This window comes from Phyllobates terribilis, unplaced genomic scaffold (genome assembly GCF_046119375.1).
Source record: "Phyllobates terribilis strain yellow unplaced genomic scaffold, ASM4611937v1 Scaffold_11__3_contigs__length_659146591, whole genome shotgun sequence".
Lineage (NCBI taxonomy): Eukaryota > Metazoa > Chordata > Amphibia > Anura > Dendrobatidae > Phyllobates > Phyllobates terribilis.
In genome coordinates, this window is record NW_027362771.1 from 539663751 (window position 1) to 539682369 (window position 18619).

The 18619-nt window shown below is 41.2% G+C and overlaps 1 protein-coding gene across 2 annotated transcripts; it reads left to right on the top strand.

The window, feature by feature from the left end:
• Positions 1-8365: 8365 nt before the first annotated feature.
• LOC141166811 (volume-regulated anion channel subunit LRRC8D-like) lies at positions 8366-17759 on the top strand. 2 transcript variants are annotated; one of them, XM_073653872.1, is made up of 2 exons: positions 8366-8635; positions 13839-17759. In XM_073653872.1, exon 2 carries the CDS (start codon positions 13841-13843, stop codon positions 16175-16177), a length of 2337 nt encoding a protein of 778 aa, XP_073509973.1. In that variant the 5' UTR covers positions 8366-8635; positions 13839-13840; the 3' UTR covers positions 16178-17759. The 2 variants fall into 2 exon arrangements, with proteins under 2 accessions (XP_073509973.1, XP_073509972.1); XM_073653871.1 differs by having other exon boundaries at positions 8366-8601.
• The last annotated feature ends 860 nt before the right edge of the window (positions 17760-18619 follow it).

Here is an 18619-nt window from a genome sequence, read left to right on the forward strand (position 1 = left end):
CCAGCACGAGGTCAGAAACAAAGGATGGAATCACTATTCTGCTGCCTTCTTTATGCACGGCGGAAAATGAGAACGCTGTAGCGACCACCAATCGGGGACGAGGGGCGCGAAAAAGTCCAATTTATGCACGCCTACGTGTCTCCGTTCTGAATCGCTAACGAGGTCGTTGATAAGGTGTCAAATACAGCGATGCACACTGCCCAGCGGGAGCGCAACGACCCAGGAATGGTCCAGGAAGCTTTGTAACGATCAGCGATGTCACAGCAGGGGCCTGATCGTTGCTACCTGTCAGACATAACGAGATCGCTATTACGTCACAAAAACCGTGACGTATCAACGATCTCGCTAGCGATCTCGTTATGTGTGACGGGGCCTTAAGCGCACGGTGATCGTAGTATTGTCCCTGATGTTTCTCGCAGCAGAGAACATGGCGCCTGCATCCTGGGGGGTCCATTTTCTCCTGTTACCCTTGTGAAAATTAAAAAAAAGTGGGCGCTAAAAGATCATTTTTGTGGGAAAAGTGTAATTTTTTTTTTTTTTTTTAGTTTTCTGTGAAGCACCTGGGGGGGGGGGGTTCAAAGTGCTCACCACACATTTAGTTAAATTACTTGGTGGGTCTAGTTTCCAAAATGGGGTCACTTTTGGAGGTTTCCATTGTTTAGGTACATCAGGGGCTCTCCAAACGCGACATTGCGTTTGCTCTCAATTTCAGCCAATTTTGCTTTGAAAAAAGTCAAAAAGTCAAACAGTGCTCCTTCCCTTCTGAACCCTGCCGTGCACCCAAACACTGTATTTTCCCCACATATGGGGTATCCGGTGTACTCAGGAGAAATTGCACAACAACTTTTGGGGCCCAATTTTTCCTGTTACCCTTGTGAAAATAAAAAAAAAATTGGTGCTAAATAAAATATTTGTGAAAAAAAAGTTAAATGTTCATTTTTTCCTTCCACATTGCTTCAGTTCCTGAAGGGTTAATAAACGTCTTGAAAATGGTTTTGAGCACCTTGAGGGGTGCAGTTTTTAGAATGGTGTCACTTCTGGGTATTTTCTGTCATGTAGACCCCTCAAAGTCGCTTCAAATGTGATGTGGTCCTTGGAAAAAAAAAAAAATTGTTTTGTAAATTTTGTTGGAAAAATGAGAAATCGCTGGTCAACTTTTAACCCTTATAACTTCCTAACAAAAAAAAAATATTGTTTCCAAAATGGTGCTGATGTAAAGTAGACATGTGGGAAATGTTATTTATTCACTATTTTGTGTGACCTATCTCTCTGATTTAAGGGCATAAAAATTGAAAGTTTGAAAATTGCAAAATTTTAAAAACTTTTGCCAACTTTCCGTTTTCTTTTTCTTTCACGGAAAAACGCAAGTGATATCAAAGAAATTTTACCACTATCACGACGTACAATGTGTCACGAAAAAAAAACAACCTCGGAATCCGTGGGATTCGTTGAAGCGTTCCTTTTACGATTGCTACTTCCTTATAGATCGCACTAGAGTTCTAGTCCTCTTCCTCTCTGAAGACACAATTTTGCATACACCCCTAAATTGAGAATTGTAAGAATGGATCACTCGTCCTGGGGGAGAAAGAAGCAGATTTCTCTGATAAGAAATATTACAAAGTTGCTTATTTTCATGTCTACTATTATTTTAGATGATAAAACTTACACTTTAAGGCCAAGTATACACCACTTAAAAGTCCTTGTGGCTATAGGATTGTTGACTGTATATCAGAGATTATATTAGAAGTTGGTCTGCGTGCTTTCCTTGGCCCTCCAAAGTAGATTACGTAAGTAGGCCCCAACTTACCATGTGCCATTTTTAATACTTGTGGCGCAGCTTACTTTGGGCCTCCTCGGGCAATGAGGTCTGGTGCAACCGCTATGTTTGTCAACCCATATAACTACGCCACTGGCTGTGATGACTGACAGGCACCCTGTAGATGCAGTCCTCCAGCTCCCTACCAGTGCACACACAGTGGAGACATTGCCTCATTATCTTGCATGTTCTATAGATTATGACATCTGTGTCAGAATTATATAGAGCTGCAGACGCAAAATATTACAATGTTAGGACCGAGTCTGCGATTTATATAAATTACTGGATTCTGCAGATCATTGCAGGCCGCTGCTCCCGGAGCCTTGTGCGCATGTGGCAGGGATACTAGGGAGGACACAGGTACGCCTCTGTAATTGGGAAAAGTGGCGTCTGTGATTACAGCGTGGACTAATGAGTCATGATGACTCTGTCATGCATACTGTCTAACTGGGAGAGGCGGCTTTGGACTGGTGACCCGGCTGTGTGATGGTAGAGGGACATCTAGTGGTGACAACCAAGAACTGCCATAATCAAAGCTGTAAAATGCAGAATCTTGTCTCGAAGGCCACAGCCCAACTATCAGTATTTGGTTAGTATTTTTTCTCAGGAGTGGGTGATAAATGCAGAATTGGTGACTTGTTTCTATTATACCTTTTTCTCTGATTGTTCCTCACCTGGTTATGGCTCCCACTCGTGAGAAAAAATACTGACCGAATACTGATAGTGGGGCCGTGGCCTTAAAATAATGCTCGCTTTTGCACCCCCTTGTAGCTCCACTTCTGCTGTTGCTAACACAGCTGTCAGTGTTGTCTCAAATGTGGAGGGATTTATAACTTTCATCTTGTTCTCTAGGTTACTGGCCACTCGGCTGTCCCAGGCAAGGAGCAGGCAGGCTTTATTCTTTACAGCCTGCCTGTGCCACCATGAAGGTAGCCAGATTGCTGGATCCGACCATCCTCAGTCCCCATGCTGCAAAGATGCTAAAACCCTGAAAGAGAGCGCACAATTCAGACCAGCGGCACAAGCATGCCACCAGACAGAGCTGTCAATCTTCCAGAGTGCTCCGCTGCTGGCTGGCAAAGCAGGAATGCTGGAGGCAGGAGAGTGGCCTGCTCTTGAAGATTCATCTTCAGTTAACCCCCATTAAGGGAGTTGATCAGGAATAATAAATTAATGGCCTCCTTGCTTTCTCCTGGCAGGATTGGATCTTTGTGCAGATAATCTGGCTGTTAACTTGGAGCCTTAGGTCGCAGTCACATGGCCATAAAACACGGACGACGATACTTGGACTGGCCGTCGGCTCTTCTGACCCAAGCGTGTAAGCCTGTATTTCTATGCAGCCGTCACACTCAAGTGAGGAGAGCTGCCGGCCAGTTCGAACATTGCGATGTGATGCGTCTGTTATACGACCGCTCTTAAAGGGACTGATAAAACCAAGTATAGGCACTTGATGCATCATGGTGTGACCAAAAATTTAAGTACACCTTCCCACCTGCTTAAACTCCATCTATCTCCACCTTTCTCTGGTTCTATGAAGAAGTCAGAGCTGTCAATCAAAGAAGTGGAGATGGAGGTGGAAAGGTGCATGAAATGTGTGGCTGTGCCAAGGGTGCACCGACGGCCTGCGCTTGGTTTGAACAATCATTTTGTGTTGACAGTCCCTTTACTGCAGAAGAGTCATGGTAGACCACCATGAAGTCGCCTCTGTCTCGATGGTTTGTTCACTTTTACCACCAAGAACTGCTCCTCAGCATTGTCAGTCATATCTTCACGTGTGACATAAACAACAATGAACTCCTCTTTCTGCCATCTTAGTCCCCCCGTCTTCTACTAACAATGTGGCGGATAAGTACACACTGACTACTGGAACTTACACGCCCGCAGATTAGAGGTAATATTTGACTTGGCACAGTCAGTAAACCTCACAATACCAACTCCGGTTGCTTCTGAGGTAAAACAAATCTCAAATACATGACTGATCTACAGTACTCTGGATGCTTGTTCATGCCTTCATCAGATCTGACCACCTTTTGCAGCCAATCAAGTTGATGAGTGCCCGGGGTTGTCCACTGGTGGATAACGTCTTATTAATGGGCCCAGCATGGTGTTAACCCCTTCAAGACCTTAGGATTTTCCATTTTTTTCTTTCACCTCTTCCAAAAGCCATAACTTTTTTTTATTTTTCTGTCAATATGGCCATGTAAGGGCTTGTTTTTTTGTTTTTTTGCAGTCCGAGTTGTACTTTATAATGACACTATTTATTTTACCATATCGTGTACTGGAAAACGGGAAACAAATTCCAAGTGCAGTGAAATTGCAAAAAGTACAATTTCACGCTTGTTTTTTGGTTCACTAAATGCTAAAACTAACCTGACAATATGATTCTCCAATATGATTTTACATATTTTTTTCTCGTTACACCATTTACCGATCGGATTAATTATTTTTACATTTTGATAGATCAGGCATTTCTGAACGCGGCATTACCAAATATGTGTACTTTTTATTGTTTTATTTTGAATGGGGCAAAAGGGGGGTGATTTGAACTTTTTATATTTTTTTTTTTTACTATTTTTAAAACTTTTTTTTTTCAACTTTTTACTTGCTTCAATAGTCTCCTTGGGAGACCTGAAGCTGCGATCTTCTGATCGCTTGTGTTACACATAGCAGATGATTTTTTGCTACCCTGCTATGAGCCAGCCACGAGCCAGCGTTCATAGCTGATCGGCAATGGTAAGCACGGGGGTCTTCTGCAAACCCCCGGCTGTCATGCCAACCCATCGGCATCTGCGTTAATGTGCCAGGGGCGCCAATGGGAGTGGTTTGTGGCGCGCTCCCATGTTAAATGCCGCTGTCAGCGATTCCACCCGGGGCTGTTAGGGGCACATGACAACTGATCAAAGATGAGGACTCAGCGCCGGAGCCCACATCAAAGGGGGATACACGACCTATGACGTACTACCTATGTCATAGGTCGTGAAGCGGGTTAAATTTGATACTCCCTCTCACACAGTTTCATTAATTGACAGCGGTCATGGACTAGTCTAGAGACTGCAGGCGGAGAGGACGGGGACAATTAAACTTAGTTTTAAACCTTTATATTTAGCATTTAGGGCTAATACAGGCATCATTGAGGTGATTAGGAGGCTGATAAAGTGCTGCTAATACCTGCTAGGAGTAAATCTTCATGACAAGTTCCCTTTTTAATGCCTTTTTTTAAGATCCAGACTCTTCTATAAGAGAACATATAATTAAAGAGACTTATTTTGGTATCTGGATCCTCCAGGCTTGATGATTTTTGTATATTGCATACCTACAAGTGCTTTATAAAGTTTAGTATATGGTGCACAGCTCATTCCGAGAAGTGAAAACTCACAATTTTGATTTGCATACAACTTTAGACCCAAAAAATCGTAAGCATGATCTGTTTCTTCCTCTATTTCATATTTATATATAAAATATATCTCGAGTATCTGAGAAAAAGTTAAGGACTTCATTTGACTGAGCAGATAAATAATTGAATTGCATCCAGTTAACCTGGGCAAAGTGAAGGGTTATTCTCAGGATTGTCCCGCAGGAGCACACTACCTCAGCTTCCTGCTTTTCGGGGGGGAGTTCGTTCCTGATGATTGACAGTTCAGGTCAGCGGCATGGCTGAGCTGCTGGCGTACACTGTGCGCTCCCTCATGCTGCAAGCAGAGGCAGTTTTGGAAGAGGTTTCGGAAGAGGACTGGGACACTGAAGCAGCGCTTGCACCTTCTATAACAAAGAGCTTGCAAGCATTGGGGAACCGGCCATCTTTGATAAAATGTAGAGCTGGACAGTAATCTAAGCAATGACCAAAACACCATAAAATTAAAAATCCCTCCGTTCTTGGAGAAGATTCATAATAAGAGGTCATTTGCAGAGTTGCATATTTTTACAAGTACTTTCTAACTTTATAAATTTCTGATGAGAAAATACTTTTTAAGACTTGTTTTTTTCAGAAATGGTAAAACGTTTTACGTTACAAGTTTTGAATAGTGGAGGTCTGAGTGCTGAGATCCCGCACCGATCACTAAAATGAAGGGGCTGAAGCGCTCCTCTCAGCTTTACTTTCTTCCAAGGATGACAATGGACTCAATAGCAATTCTATGAGCCATCTTCAACCTCTGAGGGAAGCCGCAGGCAGCTAAGCAATTCTGCCGCTATATTTCAATGGCCTTTGTGGTCTTGGTGTAAGGGGTACAGGGTGGTAGTAGTGGCGAGGGACTGCAGTTGTTGTGTTTCTACACCCTGACTGCCCACAAATACAAGATAATGTCCCAGTTGTCTGGTGATTTGTATGTAGTGTACAACACTTAGTTTCCCGGGAAATCTCAATTTTCTTCTGGAGTTCAGTTGTTGCAGGCAAATAATCACTTTCAGACTCTATCTCTCTTTTATATAACATAACTTAACTAAACTTCCATTTGTTCAGTTTTAGTGACAGATACAGTCTTTTTGGACATCTCCATTACAGTTTTCATCCTCTCTTCTGTCCCTTCCTGATCTGTCCTCAGTTAGTTTCCCCGGTACCATAGCTTCCCAGAACACGGTCCTACTCTCCCCAGGTATGTCCCCGTCCATACTGCCCTCCTTGGGGGTAGTGAAGGCTGGCTCCATCAGTCCTTCTACAGGCCTCAGACGTTTAAGGAATTTTCCTCACAGTTTACCACTTTAACATTCCCCAAGCTGCCTAACTCTTTTTCCATCGTCCATCTGTATCTCTATTGACCTTCAGCCTCCAGGGCCCTACCGCGGCTCCTTCTACACTGGAGCTATTACTAAATATATTAACTATTTCTATCCTAAACGATTGTGCCCCCCACTGCACTGTACCCAAATCCTAATCTAATATACCATCCACTCCTAACATATACGGTCCCCGTAACTAACATTAGACATTTACATATTCCTATATAAACACAGAGTAGAACAATACATTCACAAAAGGCAAAGAGCCGCATGAGCGTCCCGGTCACCCTCTTACATCGGCATCAGATCTCCATGAATCAAAACTCTTGATGTCACCATGATACTTCAAAAGTTTACAGAAAGGACATAGGTACTTCTGTTTTATTTGGCAAAATAATTATAGGTTTTTTTTATGCATTTATAAGTGAACCTTCAGAGGTCACAAAGCAATGAAAACGAAAATCCAATAAAACCCAGTGAGTAGCTTTGATATTCTGAGATATCAATATACATATTATACAGGACAAAAGTATTGGGCTGCACGTCTTAATCAATGACTTCAGGTTTTTCCTTCAGTCCCATTGTCCTCGTGTCTAACCTCCGGACCCCCGCCATGCCGTCTGCCTTTGCTAACATGTGACAGAACGGCTGGTGGTAAAGATCTCACTGGTACCACCGCGGTCCTGTAATAGGGTAACAAGTCAGATCTTGACAATTCTTTCTTCCTAAATCTTCCCCCCATTACCTGAGGGTGATAATATTGAGAGGTGGAAGGAACCGCAGCAACTCAGCCAAGAGGTGGAGACTCCATAACGTTGACAAGTTCTGAGGAGCAGAGGTCAGAAAAGTGACCAACATATGGCTGACTCCTTAACTTCAGAGTCCTCAGGTATCAACATGAGCACAAAAACTGTGCCTCTGTCTTAAGCTTCACGATATAAAGTGGTGTAAAGCCGCCACCACTGGATTCTGGGGCAGTGGAAACATGTTCTGTGCAGAGACGGATCACACTTCTCTATCTGGCATCTGATGGATGAGTTTGGGTTCAGTGAATGCCAGGAGAATGTTACCTACCTGACAGCATTGTGCCAACTGTAAAGATAGTGGAGGAGGGATAATGGCCCTATGGGTTGCTTTTTTAGGGATCGGCTTAGGCTTCTTAGTTTCAATGAAGAGAAATCTTAATCCTTCAGTATACCAAAAAATTCTGGACAATCGTTGATTCCAACATTGTGGAAACAGTTTGGGGAAGGCCATTTTCTGTTCGCATGACTGTGCCCAATGCACAAGGCCCATAAAGACAAGGATGCGGGAGTTTGGTGTGGAAGGACATGACTGGATCTCAACCGCATCCAACACCTGTGGGGTAAACTAGAACAGAGCCTAGCCACAGAATCAAATAGACAAATGGTCTACTGGATGGTACAAAAAAACACAGACACCTCCCAAAATTTAGTAGAAACCCTTCCCAGAAGAGCAGAAGCTGTTATAGCCGCATAGGGGAACTGACTCTTTATTAATGTCTATGGATTTAGAATAGGAAGTCCGAAAAGCTCCTGTAGGTGCAATGTGGAGGTGTCTGTGTCTGAGTAAGCCCTAGTAAGGTTTGACACTGCTTTTATTTCTTTTGAGGGCAAAATTACCATCAAATTTCTAAAGCTTGGCCACCATTTGTAGAGAATGCGAAGCTCGTAAGGTCACAATAAACCAATCCGTACACAGTGTAAAACTCATACATGTTAAGCCTTTTACAACTAGTAAGATGTGTACACAGTATTTGAAAGCAAAGTTATGCGTGATTGACTCATGTTTAAACCAACCAAAGATTACTGTGGGAGAGGCGGCCGACTCCCAGATGTAACTCTGAGAGAGAAGCGCGTGCAAACTGGACGGAGAGAGGAAAGTTTCTTACAAAACTTTTAGCCTTGGGAAATAAGTTGGGAGATTGCAATTTTAAACGTTCTAAAGATAAGAGGACAGATCGTACAAGGCACACGCTGAGGCTTGTCCAGGATTGAGAAAGAATTTGCTGCAGCTTCCTGGTTTAAAAATGCTCGCCGTCCGTAGAGGTAAGGACTGTGAGTTCTGCAAGACTCCAACAAGGTAAGAACACTTGCTTAGCTGCGAGCGTTCAGCAGGAGAACCCTGAAGGCCAATGGTTAATATAGATGGGAACATCCATGGGTCACATAGGCAGAAAAAAAGCCCGGTACCACTTGACAGGTAAAGGACAGTTTTATAAATGAGACTAAAAATAAGATACAAGAAATGCAGTGATGCCACTGATTAGGTCATATTATATAATTTATTTTTTTTTATTCGATACAGCTTTATTTCATTTGATATGTGGAAAACATGTAACTATAGAGGCAATGGCAGCACATAATCAAAATTACCTGTATGCAAACAGCAATCCTCTTTTATTTTGTATATATAATGGAACAGACAACAGCCAAACTATTTTATTACTGGTAATTATGGTGCACACAACATTAAAATCTAGCTGCATATTGTAGGGGGTTTCAGCTCTCTGGAAGCCATGTGGATACGCACAGGCACTGAGTATTTATATCTAAACAGAATAAAATTTATTGTCCTTCAAAAACTTTACAGCTCCAAAATGAAACAGCCCGTCTTCATCACAAATAACCTCTGGGTAAGGCAAAAAAAAACAAACTGTCTCACCAACTTGGTATCACAGGAACCTCTCAGGTTGCAGTACAGACTATCCACTAGCCCTGTCTTTCTCCAGCTTTAGCACACTACTATCTAAGCTAGACCAGGTGCATTTTATTAGGCGAAAAGACCTGGACTGGAGTATGAGAGCGACCTTTCCCACCCAGGCTCTTTTAGTCGCTCCTGAATCCTGGACCAGTCAGCATAAAAACCAACTCCGTAAGACATACCTGCCAACCGGGACCTTACCTCCCACTTTCTCACAAGATATATATATACAGCTACAGTTATGTATAGAAACAATTTTCTAGTGCAACACATAAGAAATACAGATGTAACACTATTAGGCTAGGGTCTGGCGGCCGTAGATGCTCTCATCCGAGAAAATCGGGTTGATTATGCTAATCACACTCTGATCATTGGAGGCGATTCGTGCATGCTGCGATTTATTTTTTTTCTTTGGACCGACTCGGTGCGAGAAAAAATTCAGATGTTAGCATCCCTAAAGAATAACATAAATGACAGACTGCACTCGTCTGATTGTTACGGTCATGTGCGTGAGCCCTCACCAAGACAAAAACAAAATGATACATAAATGTGTCTATGGTTAGAACAAGGAGCTATGTGCAACAGGGCAAATGTAGACCTCATTAGTAAATCCGGCCCCCTTTTCTCTACCAAACTGAAGGCCATTTAGGAAAATTCTAGCTTTGGATGTTGGGCCATAGTGCAATTAGTTGATGCTTTGAAAACTTCATTTTCTAAAAAGGGTTTGATGTAGTCATCCTATATATGGGGTGCTGTTGGCTGGCACATGTTTTATCTGAAAGCAGTATATTAATTAGGGAGAATGTGGAGAGGGAACATATATAAAATGCTACAGAATAAGGCCGGGTTCAGATGGGCATATTTCACAGTCAATATACGGACCACAATGCTCGAACTGACCGTGGGTCTCTCGACCAGGACATATAAGGCTGTAAGTTTGGACTCGGGAGACCTGCAATCAGACTGGCCATTGTAGTTCGTGTACTGACCATGAAACAGGTCCATGTGAACCCTAACTAAAGCTGCGTTTACACAGCAAGGTAATCATGAACAAGAGTTGTTAAAAACGCTCATTCCACAATTATCTTGCCACGTAAAAACAGGCTGCCAATCCCCCAATGAACGTGCAAAATGCTCGTTCACACACACACCTGATTGGTGGAGGAGGGCAAAATTCGGACCTCCAGAAATCTAATCTTGATGGCCTATGCCAAGGATAAATCATCCAGATTAAAATGTCAAAAATTGACTGGCAATAGGCAAAACTGAGTCATTAAAAACAATAATATAATATTGCTCACTTATTATTTTGAGTCATTTTTACATTTCTTGTACTAATCCAAAATTACAGCACTTTTTATAGCCAAGAGCTGCATTCACAATTCGGCAGACTTCAGAGCTGAAATCGGCCACATATCTCCCTCTGGAGATACTCCCATAGTAAGTTGGGAAAGATAGGATAAGTGATAGGGTGGCAAACATATGCATTAAAGAGGGACCCTGTCACCAGGTTTTCCTTATAATTTGTTGTCAACACCTTTTAGCCCTCTGTAGCAACCTCCCTACAATGGATTTTTATAAACCCGGTTTTCCCGGAATCTTCATAAAATGTCTTTTATAAAGCGGATATGTCATCCACGTCAATTAAAGGCGGGGGGGTGGTGATCACTGTCGCCCATCAGACCGCTCGGTGCTCTTTAGCATTCAGAGTGGGACAATTAAAATGAGGGGTTGTAAGGACTTTTCTACAGAGGTGGCAAAGGATTATATAGGGGAAAACATGGTGACATGTTTTTTTTCACTATTCTTAATTGTAAAAAAAAAAACCTTCTATGAATCTCAAGAGATATAGTTGAAACCAGAAGTTTACATACACTATATAAAAATACACATATGCATGTTTTTCTCAATATCTCTCATGAAATCAGAATAAACCTTTCCCGTTTTAGGTCAATTAGGATTACCATAATTTTTAATATTTGCCAAATGCCAGAATAATGAGAGAGAGAGAGAGAATGTTTTAAGGCATTTTTATTACTTGCTGCAAAGTCAAAAGTTTACATACACTAAAATTACTATGTCTTTAAACAATTCTGGACTGCCCATATGATGATGTCATGTGTTTGGAAGCTTATAGTTTTTTGACAACATCTGAGTTAATTTAAGACACACCTGTGGATGTATTTTAATGCACACCTGAAACACACCGCTTCTTTGTGTAGCATCATGGGAAAGTCTAAAGAAATCAGCCAAGATATCCGGAAGAGAATTGTGGACTTGCACAAGTCAGGCTCATCCTTGGGTACAATTTCAAGATACCTGAAGGTGTCTCATTAATCTGTACAAACAATTATACGCAAAGTACAAACAAGATGGGAATGTCCAGCCATCATACCACTCAGGAAGGAGATGGGTTTGTGTCCCAGAGATGAACGTGCTTTGGTCCGACATGTGCATATCAATACAAGGACAAAAGCAAAAGACCTTGTGAAGATGATGGCGGAAACTGGTAAGATTGTGTCAATAATCACAGTGAAATGAGTACTGTATCAGCATGGGCTGAAAGGCCACTCAGCCATGAAGAAGCCATTACTCCAAAAGAAACATAAAAAAGCTAGATTAATGTTTGCAAATGCACACAGGAACAAAGACCTTAATTTTTGGAGACTTCCTGTGGTCTGATGAAGCTAAAATTTAACTTTTTGAGCATAATGACCATCGTTACGTTTGGAGGAAAAAGGAGGAGGAAAAAAGCAGACGCTTGGAAGCCTAAGGACACCATCCCAGCTGTGAAATATAGGGGTGGCAGTATCATGTTGTGGGGTTGTTTTGCTGCAGGAGGGACTGGTGCACTTCACAAAATAGATGGCATCATGAGAAAAGAAGATTATATGGCAATACTGAAGCAACATCTCAAGACATCAGCCAGGAAGTTAAAGCTTGGGCGAAAATGGGTCTTCCAAATGGACAATGACCTGAAGCATACTGTCAAAATGGTAACAAAGTGACTTATGGATAACAAAGTCAATGTTTTGGAGTGGCCATCACAAAGCCCTGATCTCAGTCCTATAGAAAATTTATGGGCAAAGCTGAAAAGGCAGGTGCGAGCAAGACGACCTACAAACCTGGATCAGTTACACCAGTTTTGTCAGGAGGAATGGGCCCAAATTTCGACCAATTATTGTGAGAAGCTTGTGCAAGGATATCCCAAATGTTTCTCCTAAGTCATTCAGTTTAAGGTCAACGGTAGCAAATACTAATGAAATGTATGTAAACTTTTGACTTTGCAGTAAGTAATAAAATGCCTTAAAACATTCTCTCTCTCATTATTCTGGCATTGGGCAAATATTAAAAGTTATGGTAATCCTAATTGACCTAAAACGGGAAAGGTTTATTCTGATTTCATGTCAGATATTGAGAAAAACATGCATATGTGTCTTTTTATATAGTGTATGTAAACTTCTGGTTTCAACTGTATTTACAAGCATTTTTATGGCGATTTATATGTATTTGTAATATGCGCTTCCTTTCTCCTGTTTTCTAACCTTAAAAAGAAGCCTATTGGAAAAAAATCCTTAAAAAATGTCCACATCTAAAGCATCCTGCTTTGTTTTATAGATCAGTGGCTTTAAATAAAAAAACACAAAAATACAATGAGCTCCACCGATCAAAACTGTCTTAAAGGAAAATTGTTTTAGTTGCCTATAGCAAACAATCAGAGCCCAGATTTTTTTTTATACAGCGCTTGTAAAATAAAGGGGGTCCTCCAGTGAAAAATATGTTATTACCTATCCAGAAAATAAGTTATAGCTTGTCGATTGGCAGGGGTCTGCCCACTGGCATAGAGCACGTCATCCCTATTAGAATGGAGCGGCAGTGTGCGTGCTCAACCACTGTGCCATTCATTCCTTATGGGGTGGATGGGCACTACGCTCCACTTTTTCCAGCCCACTAGAGAAGGAATGGGCCTGGTGCTCCATTTTGTAACAAGGATCATAGTTCCCTGTCATGGACAAAATTCCCCATTCTGCCCATTGTGGCGGGTCCCAAAGGTGGGACTTCCACTGATCAGCTAGTTGTTACCTACCTTGTAGATAGGTGATAACTTGTTTTCACTAGACAACCCCTTTAAGGCTAGACCGTGATTGGTTGCTATGGGCAAAAGAAAACTTTTTAGTTTTTGACATTTTTGTTATAAATCTCACAAATTATATGTAAAATGTTTAGTTCAATAAAGGCTTCAAAGTAACACATGGCTGTAGTTTTTTTGGCAAAGCAGAACTACTGTTAAAATCGTCATGAAAAATGTTCCATATTTAGCAAAAATGCTAAGTGAGGAAAAACCTTTTAAGTGGTCCAGCTGTGCAAACAGCATTAAGGGCCAAAACGGAACAGTGTTCATGTTCCTCATCATCTATTCCGTGGCCAACTAGACTTGACAAGAAATATTGCACTCGTGACTTAGACATGACAACCCTGATTCTAATAAAACAAAATTGAAAACCACTGTTAACTTTCAAAAACTCCAAATAAACTGTTTTCATGTTTTTAATATTTTCCTGCTTTTTCCCCCCACTCTTAGGTATGATCACAATAAGCGAGGCTGCATCGCTTGGCGACACCCAGGCCCATTTCAAGGCATTGAAACCTTGGTGGGATGTTCTCATGGATTATCTCCTTATAATTATGCTTATGACTTCTTTCTTCTCTGCAACGCTTCTTATTACAATGGATAAAGTTGTCTGTATGCCGAAGTCAAAGCTTACTGAGAACATGTCAAATGACTTTAGTGAGGCCACACAACCTACTCCAACTGTTCGAAAAGATATCGGCCATTTGACCAACTTGGACTACCAGCAGTATATGTACGTGAGTGTTGTCTGTTACCACAAAGTCATGCCTTGGGAGTCCAAATATTTTCCTTACCTGGCTCTTATTAACACTATAATGCTACTGGTGAGCAGTAATTTTTGGTTTAAGTATCCAAAAACATCTTCGAAGGTTGAACATTTCCTGTCTATCTTGGCCAAATGTTTTGAATCTCCATGGACTACTAAAGCACTTGAGGAAACAAGTGACCAGCCACCTCCAGAACATAGCCATCAAAAGTCCAGCAGCTCACGTTCCATTGACTACTCCCCCAGGACACCAATAATACATGAAATGCCATTGTCATTTGTACCAGTCTCGGTGTCTGCAATCTTGGACAAAAAGGAGGGAGAGCAAGCAAAGGCTTTGTTTGAGAAGATCAGACATTTCCGAGCTCATGTTGAGGACTCAGATGTTGTATATAGAGTTTATGTTGGTCAAACTGTTTTCAAAGTGGTTAAAGTAGCAATAATCCTTGGGTACTCACTCAGTTTGGTAGGTTCATTTAGCTTCCACTATCCTTGTAAACCAGGCATACAAAATCTCATGGGATATTCTGTGTTCACTTGCACACACAACTTGGCCTTCATACTAGAAAAGCTTCTTGTGACCTATATTATACTTGTGTGTGTCTACGCTTTCCTATCTGCCTATGCATTATTTTGGCTATTGACTAATTCCCTCAAGCTGTACTCGTTTGAAAAAAATAGTGAAGGTGCTGGCTTTAGTGATATCCCTGATGTTAAAAATGATTTTGCCTTCATGTTGCACATGGTAGACCTCTATGACACATTATACTCAAGGAGATTCTCTGTGTTTCTCTCTGCTGTAAGCGAAGGAAGGCTCAGAGAGCTAGCACTTAATTCTGAGTGGCCTGCGGAGAAACTGAGACAGATGATCAACAAGGACTCAAATGGGCGCTTCGAGCTGCAACTGTCCATGATTCCTGTAATACCAAAAGATGTCTATGAATTGAGTGAGATTGAGGTTCTCAAGCTTGAGTTGATCTCATCTGCGAAGTTTGTAGGAGCGGTGTCTCAGCTTAAGTCTCTCTTGGAGCTCCAGATAAGTCACTGCTCAGTCAAAATGGACCCTGATGCCTTTTCTTTCATCAGGGAGAGATTAAAAGTGCTTCATGTTAGATTCACAGACATGGAAGAACTTCCATCTTGGATGTACTCTATGAAGAATTTAAGTCAACTGCATCTTTCTGGCAACCTTAATTGCTCTAACAATCGGTCCATCCATCTACAGTCTCTACGTGGCCTGTCTGGACTTAAGTGTCTTTCCTTGACAACAAACTTGTCTCATTTTCCTTCAGCAGTGCTCGATGTGGCTGGGCAGCTGTCAGAGTTGAGCCTACAGAATGGAGACACTGAACTTGGGTCACTTGGTCAATTGAAAAGGATGAACCAATTATTGCTGCTTAAACTTTGTCACTGCAAGATCGCTAAAATCCCTGGTGCAGTTTTTGGGTTGACAAGTTTGCAGTGCCTTGATTTAACATCCAACCGTCTGCAGAACGTTGAAGAACTAGGAACCCTTCAGCGGTTACGAAGCCTTACCATCTTAAGACTATCCAACAATGCTATTAGTCATCTCCCGCCATCTATTGAGCTTCTACGCAATTTGGAAGAACTCTCAATTTCCAATAACAAACTAGAGATTTTACCAATTTCTCTTTTTAATCTTGTTCGGTTAAGACACTTAGATGTAAGCTATAATCGCATCAGACTTATCCCTCATGAGGTTGGTCACTTAACACGTCTGGAATCGTTGACAATCATCTGTAACCAAATCTCTTTGTTACCCCGTGAGTTGTTTCGCTGCACTAGACTCCGGTCCCTCCATGTTAGTTCTAACAAACTTACCACTCTACCACCTGAGATTGGACAGCTACCTCTCCTGACCAACTTGGATCTTATGGGCAACAACTTGACTGAGTTGCCAGAAGAGATTGCAAATTGCTTACAACTGAAAAAAGGGGGGATTGATGTAGAGGAACACGTCTTAGGAAGATTAGCTCCAGAACTGAGGAAAAAGTACTTGTAAATTAGTAAAAAAGAATGTACAAACTTTATTTTATACTTGCGAAAGTGGAAAATAGAAATTATTGACTGTTGCTTCAAACTTCTAAGTGTGAATTTACACTCTGTGGCATTAAGGCCTCCATACACATCAGATGAAAATGGTCTGACAAATGATCTTTTGTCGATGGTTCAAAAAACATCTCAGACTGCATTGGCCAGTATTACATTTTTAAACCGATAAAGCAGTCAGTGCTTATCATCGTCCGAAAAAATCCAACATGCCCAACCGGTGTTTTGAACGATCAAGAATGTTCATTGATTGTCATCGGCCAAAAGAAATGATCATTTATTCATTTCATCAAATAAGCAGATGGTTTTTCGTTATGGTCGAGATTAGTCATTTCAGCCGACTTTTATTTAATGTGTTTGGGCACCATTATTCTCGCCCAATAGATTCTGTATAAATGGCAGTGATCATACATGATCTTGCTGCTCAATTCAATCCCGACTGTACCGAGGTGGAGGTGGTGAAGCGGTCAGGTGGGCATGGTTTTCTTAGGAACCATTTGTATCAGAATGATGACACAGAATAACAAGATGATAATAGTGTGATCAGTCAAAAGCAGCAAACCTGCTTGTTTTTTTTTTTATTTCCTAGTAACAGCAAAAGCACCAAACCTAATTGAAATTGTGCCATATGATATTAAAATCCTAAAACAATGACTAAATTGTCAGGCGCTGCTGAATGTGTTAGTGCTATATAAATAATATATAGAATATTATTATTAGCGTTGAGCATCATGTGCAATTTATATACCTCAAACAGGTAGTCTTTTTTAGTAAGGTTTGACTGTATAATGTAGACAAATACATTAGTGTGCAAAAGTTTTAGGCAAGTGTAGAAAAAAGGCCTCAAAGTAGGATTGCTTTAAAAATTAGATGTGTTATTAGTTTATTTTATCAAATCAGAAAATGTAAATAGAATGAACAAAGGAGAAATCTAATTTAAATCAATATTTCCTTCAAAATGACATAAAAGCATCAGTTCTTCTAGCTACACTTGTCACTTCTACACAGTTTTTGAAGGTACTCTGCAAGGAAGTTGTTCCAAACATCTTGGGGAACTAACAACAGATCTTCTGTGGATGTCGCTTATACAACTCCTTCTGTCACTTCATGTAATCCCAGACAGACTTGATGATGTTGAGTTCAGAGCTCTGTGGGGTCCATATAATCACTTCCAGGACTCTCTGTTCTTCTTTACGGTGAAAATAGTTCTTAGTGAGTTTGGGGTTGTTGTCCAGCTGCAGAATAAATTTTGAGCACACCTGCCTAAAATTTTTGCACAGTACTGTATATCATATAAAGAAGTGTAAAATCGAAATAAATTTACAGCTGTATTGTGCTACTTATTTAATATAAAGGTGAGTCTGTTATTGTCTGCAGCGGTCTCGTCACTTTGATAGTACTGCAGCCAATACCTAAGCCTAGCTCTCTGCCACAGTTGATGGCTGCACCCGCCAAAAGGAGATCACTGATTGGTTGCAGTGCTGTAGACATGACGTTAGGATTGCAGACAATAACAGACATTGGGAGCACCCGCAGAGATTCAGGTCTGGACCTGGGGAGGGTGAGTAGAGATCAGTTTGTTAAAAAAAAAAAAAAAAAAAAACTAACAAACTGCAGTTGGTGAACATGGTTTTTCTGAAACTGGAAAACTCCTTTAACACAATTGTCAGTTAGATGTTGTTGAGACATTATGTGAGATTGCGGCTCAGAAAATATAACTGTAAATGCAACTATGGACTATAGTACAAGTGGTTACTCAGGTTCACTTCAAGATAAGTATTGAAAGTTACTTAACTTATTTTGTAGGGTTTTTCTACATGTAAACTGTATGTTTTCAATGGCGAGCATAGGCTTTTTACCTAATAGTTTTACTTTAATAAAGACAAATATTAAATTATGTTTGGCTTATATTTAAATAATTGTGTACACAACCTAGGTGCACTTTTTCCTTTGTTTTTTGCTTTTTTAACACCTCATAAAACAGACAAGAAGCATAACATGACCCTGGGAGCTGCCTGGTGGGTTTCCCCATAATGCATTGCCATTACTCCCCTCTATAGCACAGCCAATCATGAGGGACGATAGGTCAGAGGTCACTGATGACGCACAGCCACTATAAAAGCTCATGTAGCTCCACACCACAGCGCCGTACACTGTGTAGTGGCCTTCCTGGGTACTGCAGCTCAGCTTCTCCTAATAGAAGCGAAGCTGTAACACCCGGCCCAGTGGTCTGTGCCACAGTTTGGACCTTCGTTCTACAGGTGCAAAGGACCCGCTGCTTTAAAAGTGAAGATTTATGCAGGTATTACAATGTGATTTAGTGATGTGTTCAACTGACATGCAAAATATGAAATGAGTCCTGCGGGTAACAGATATGGAAGCACTATGTGTGCGC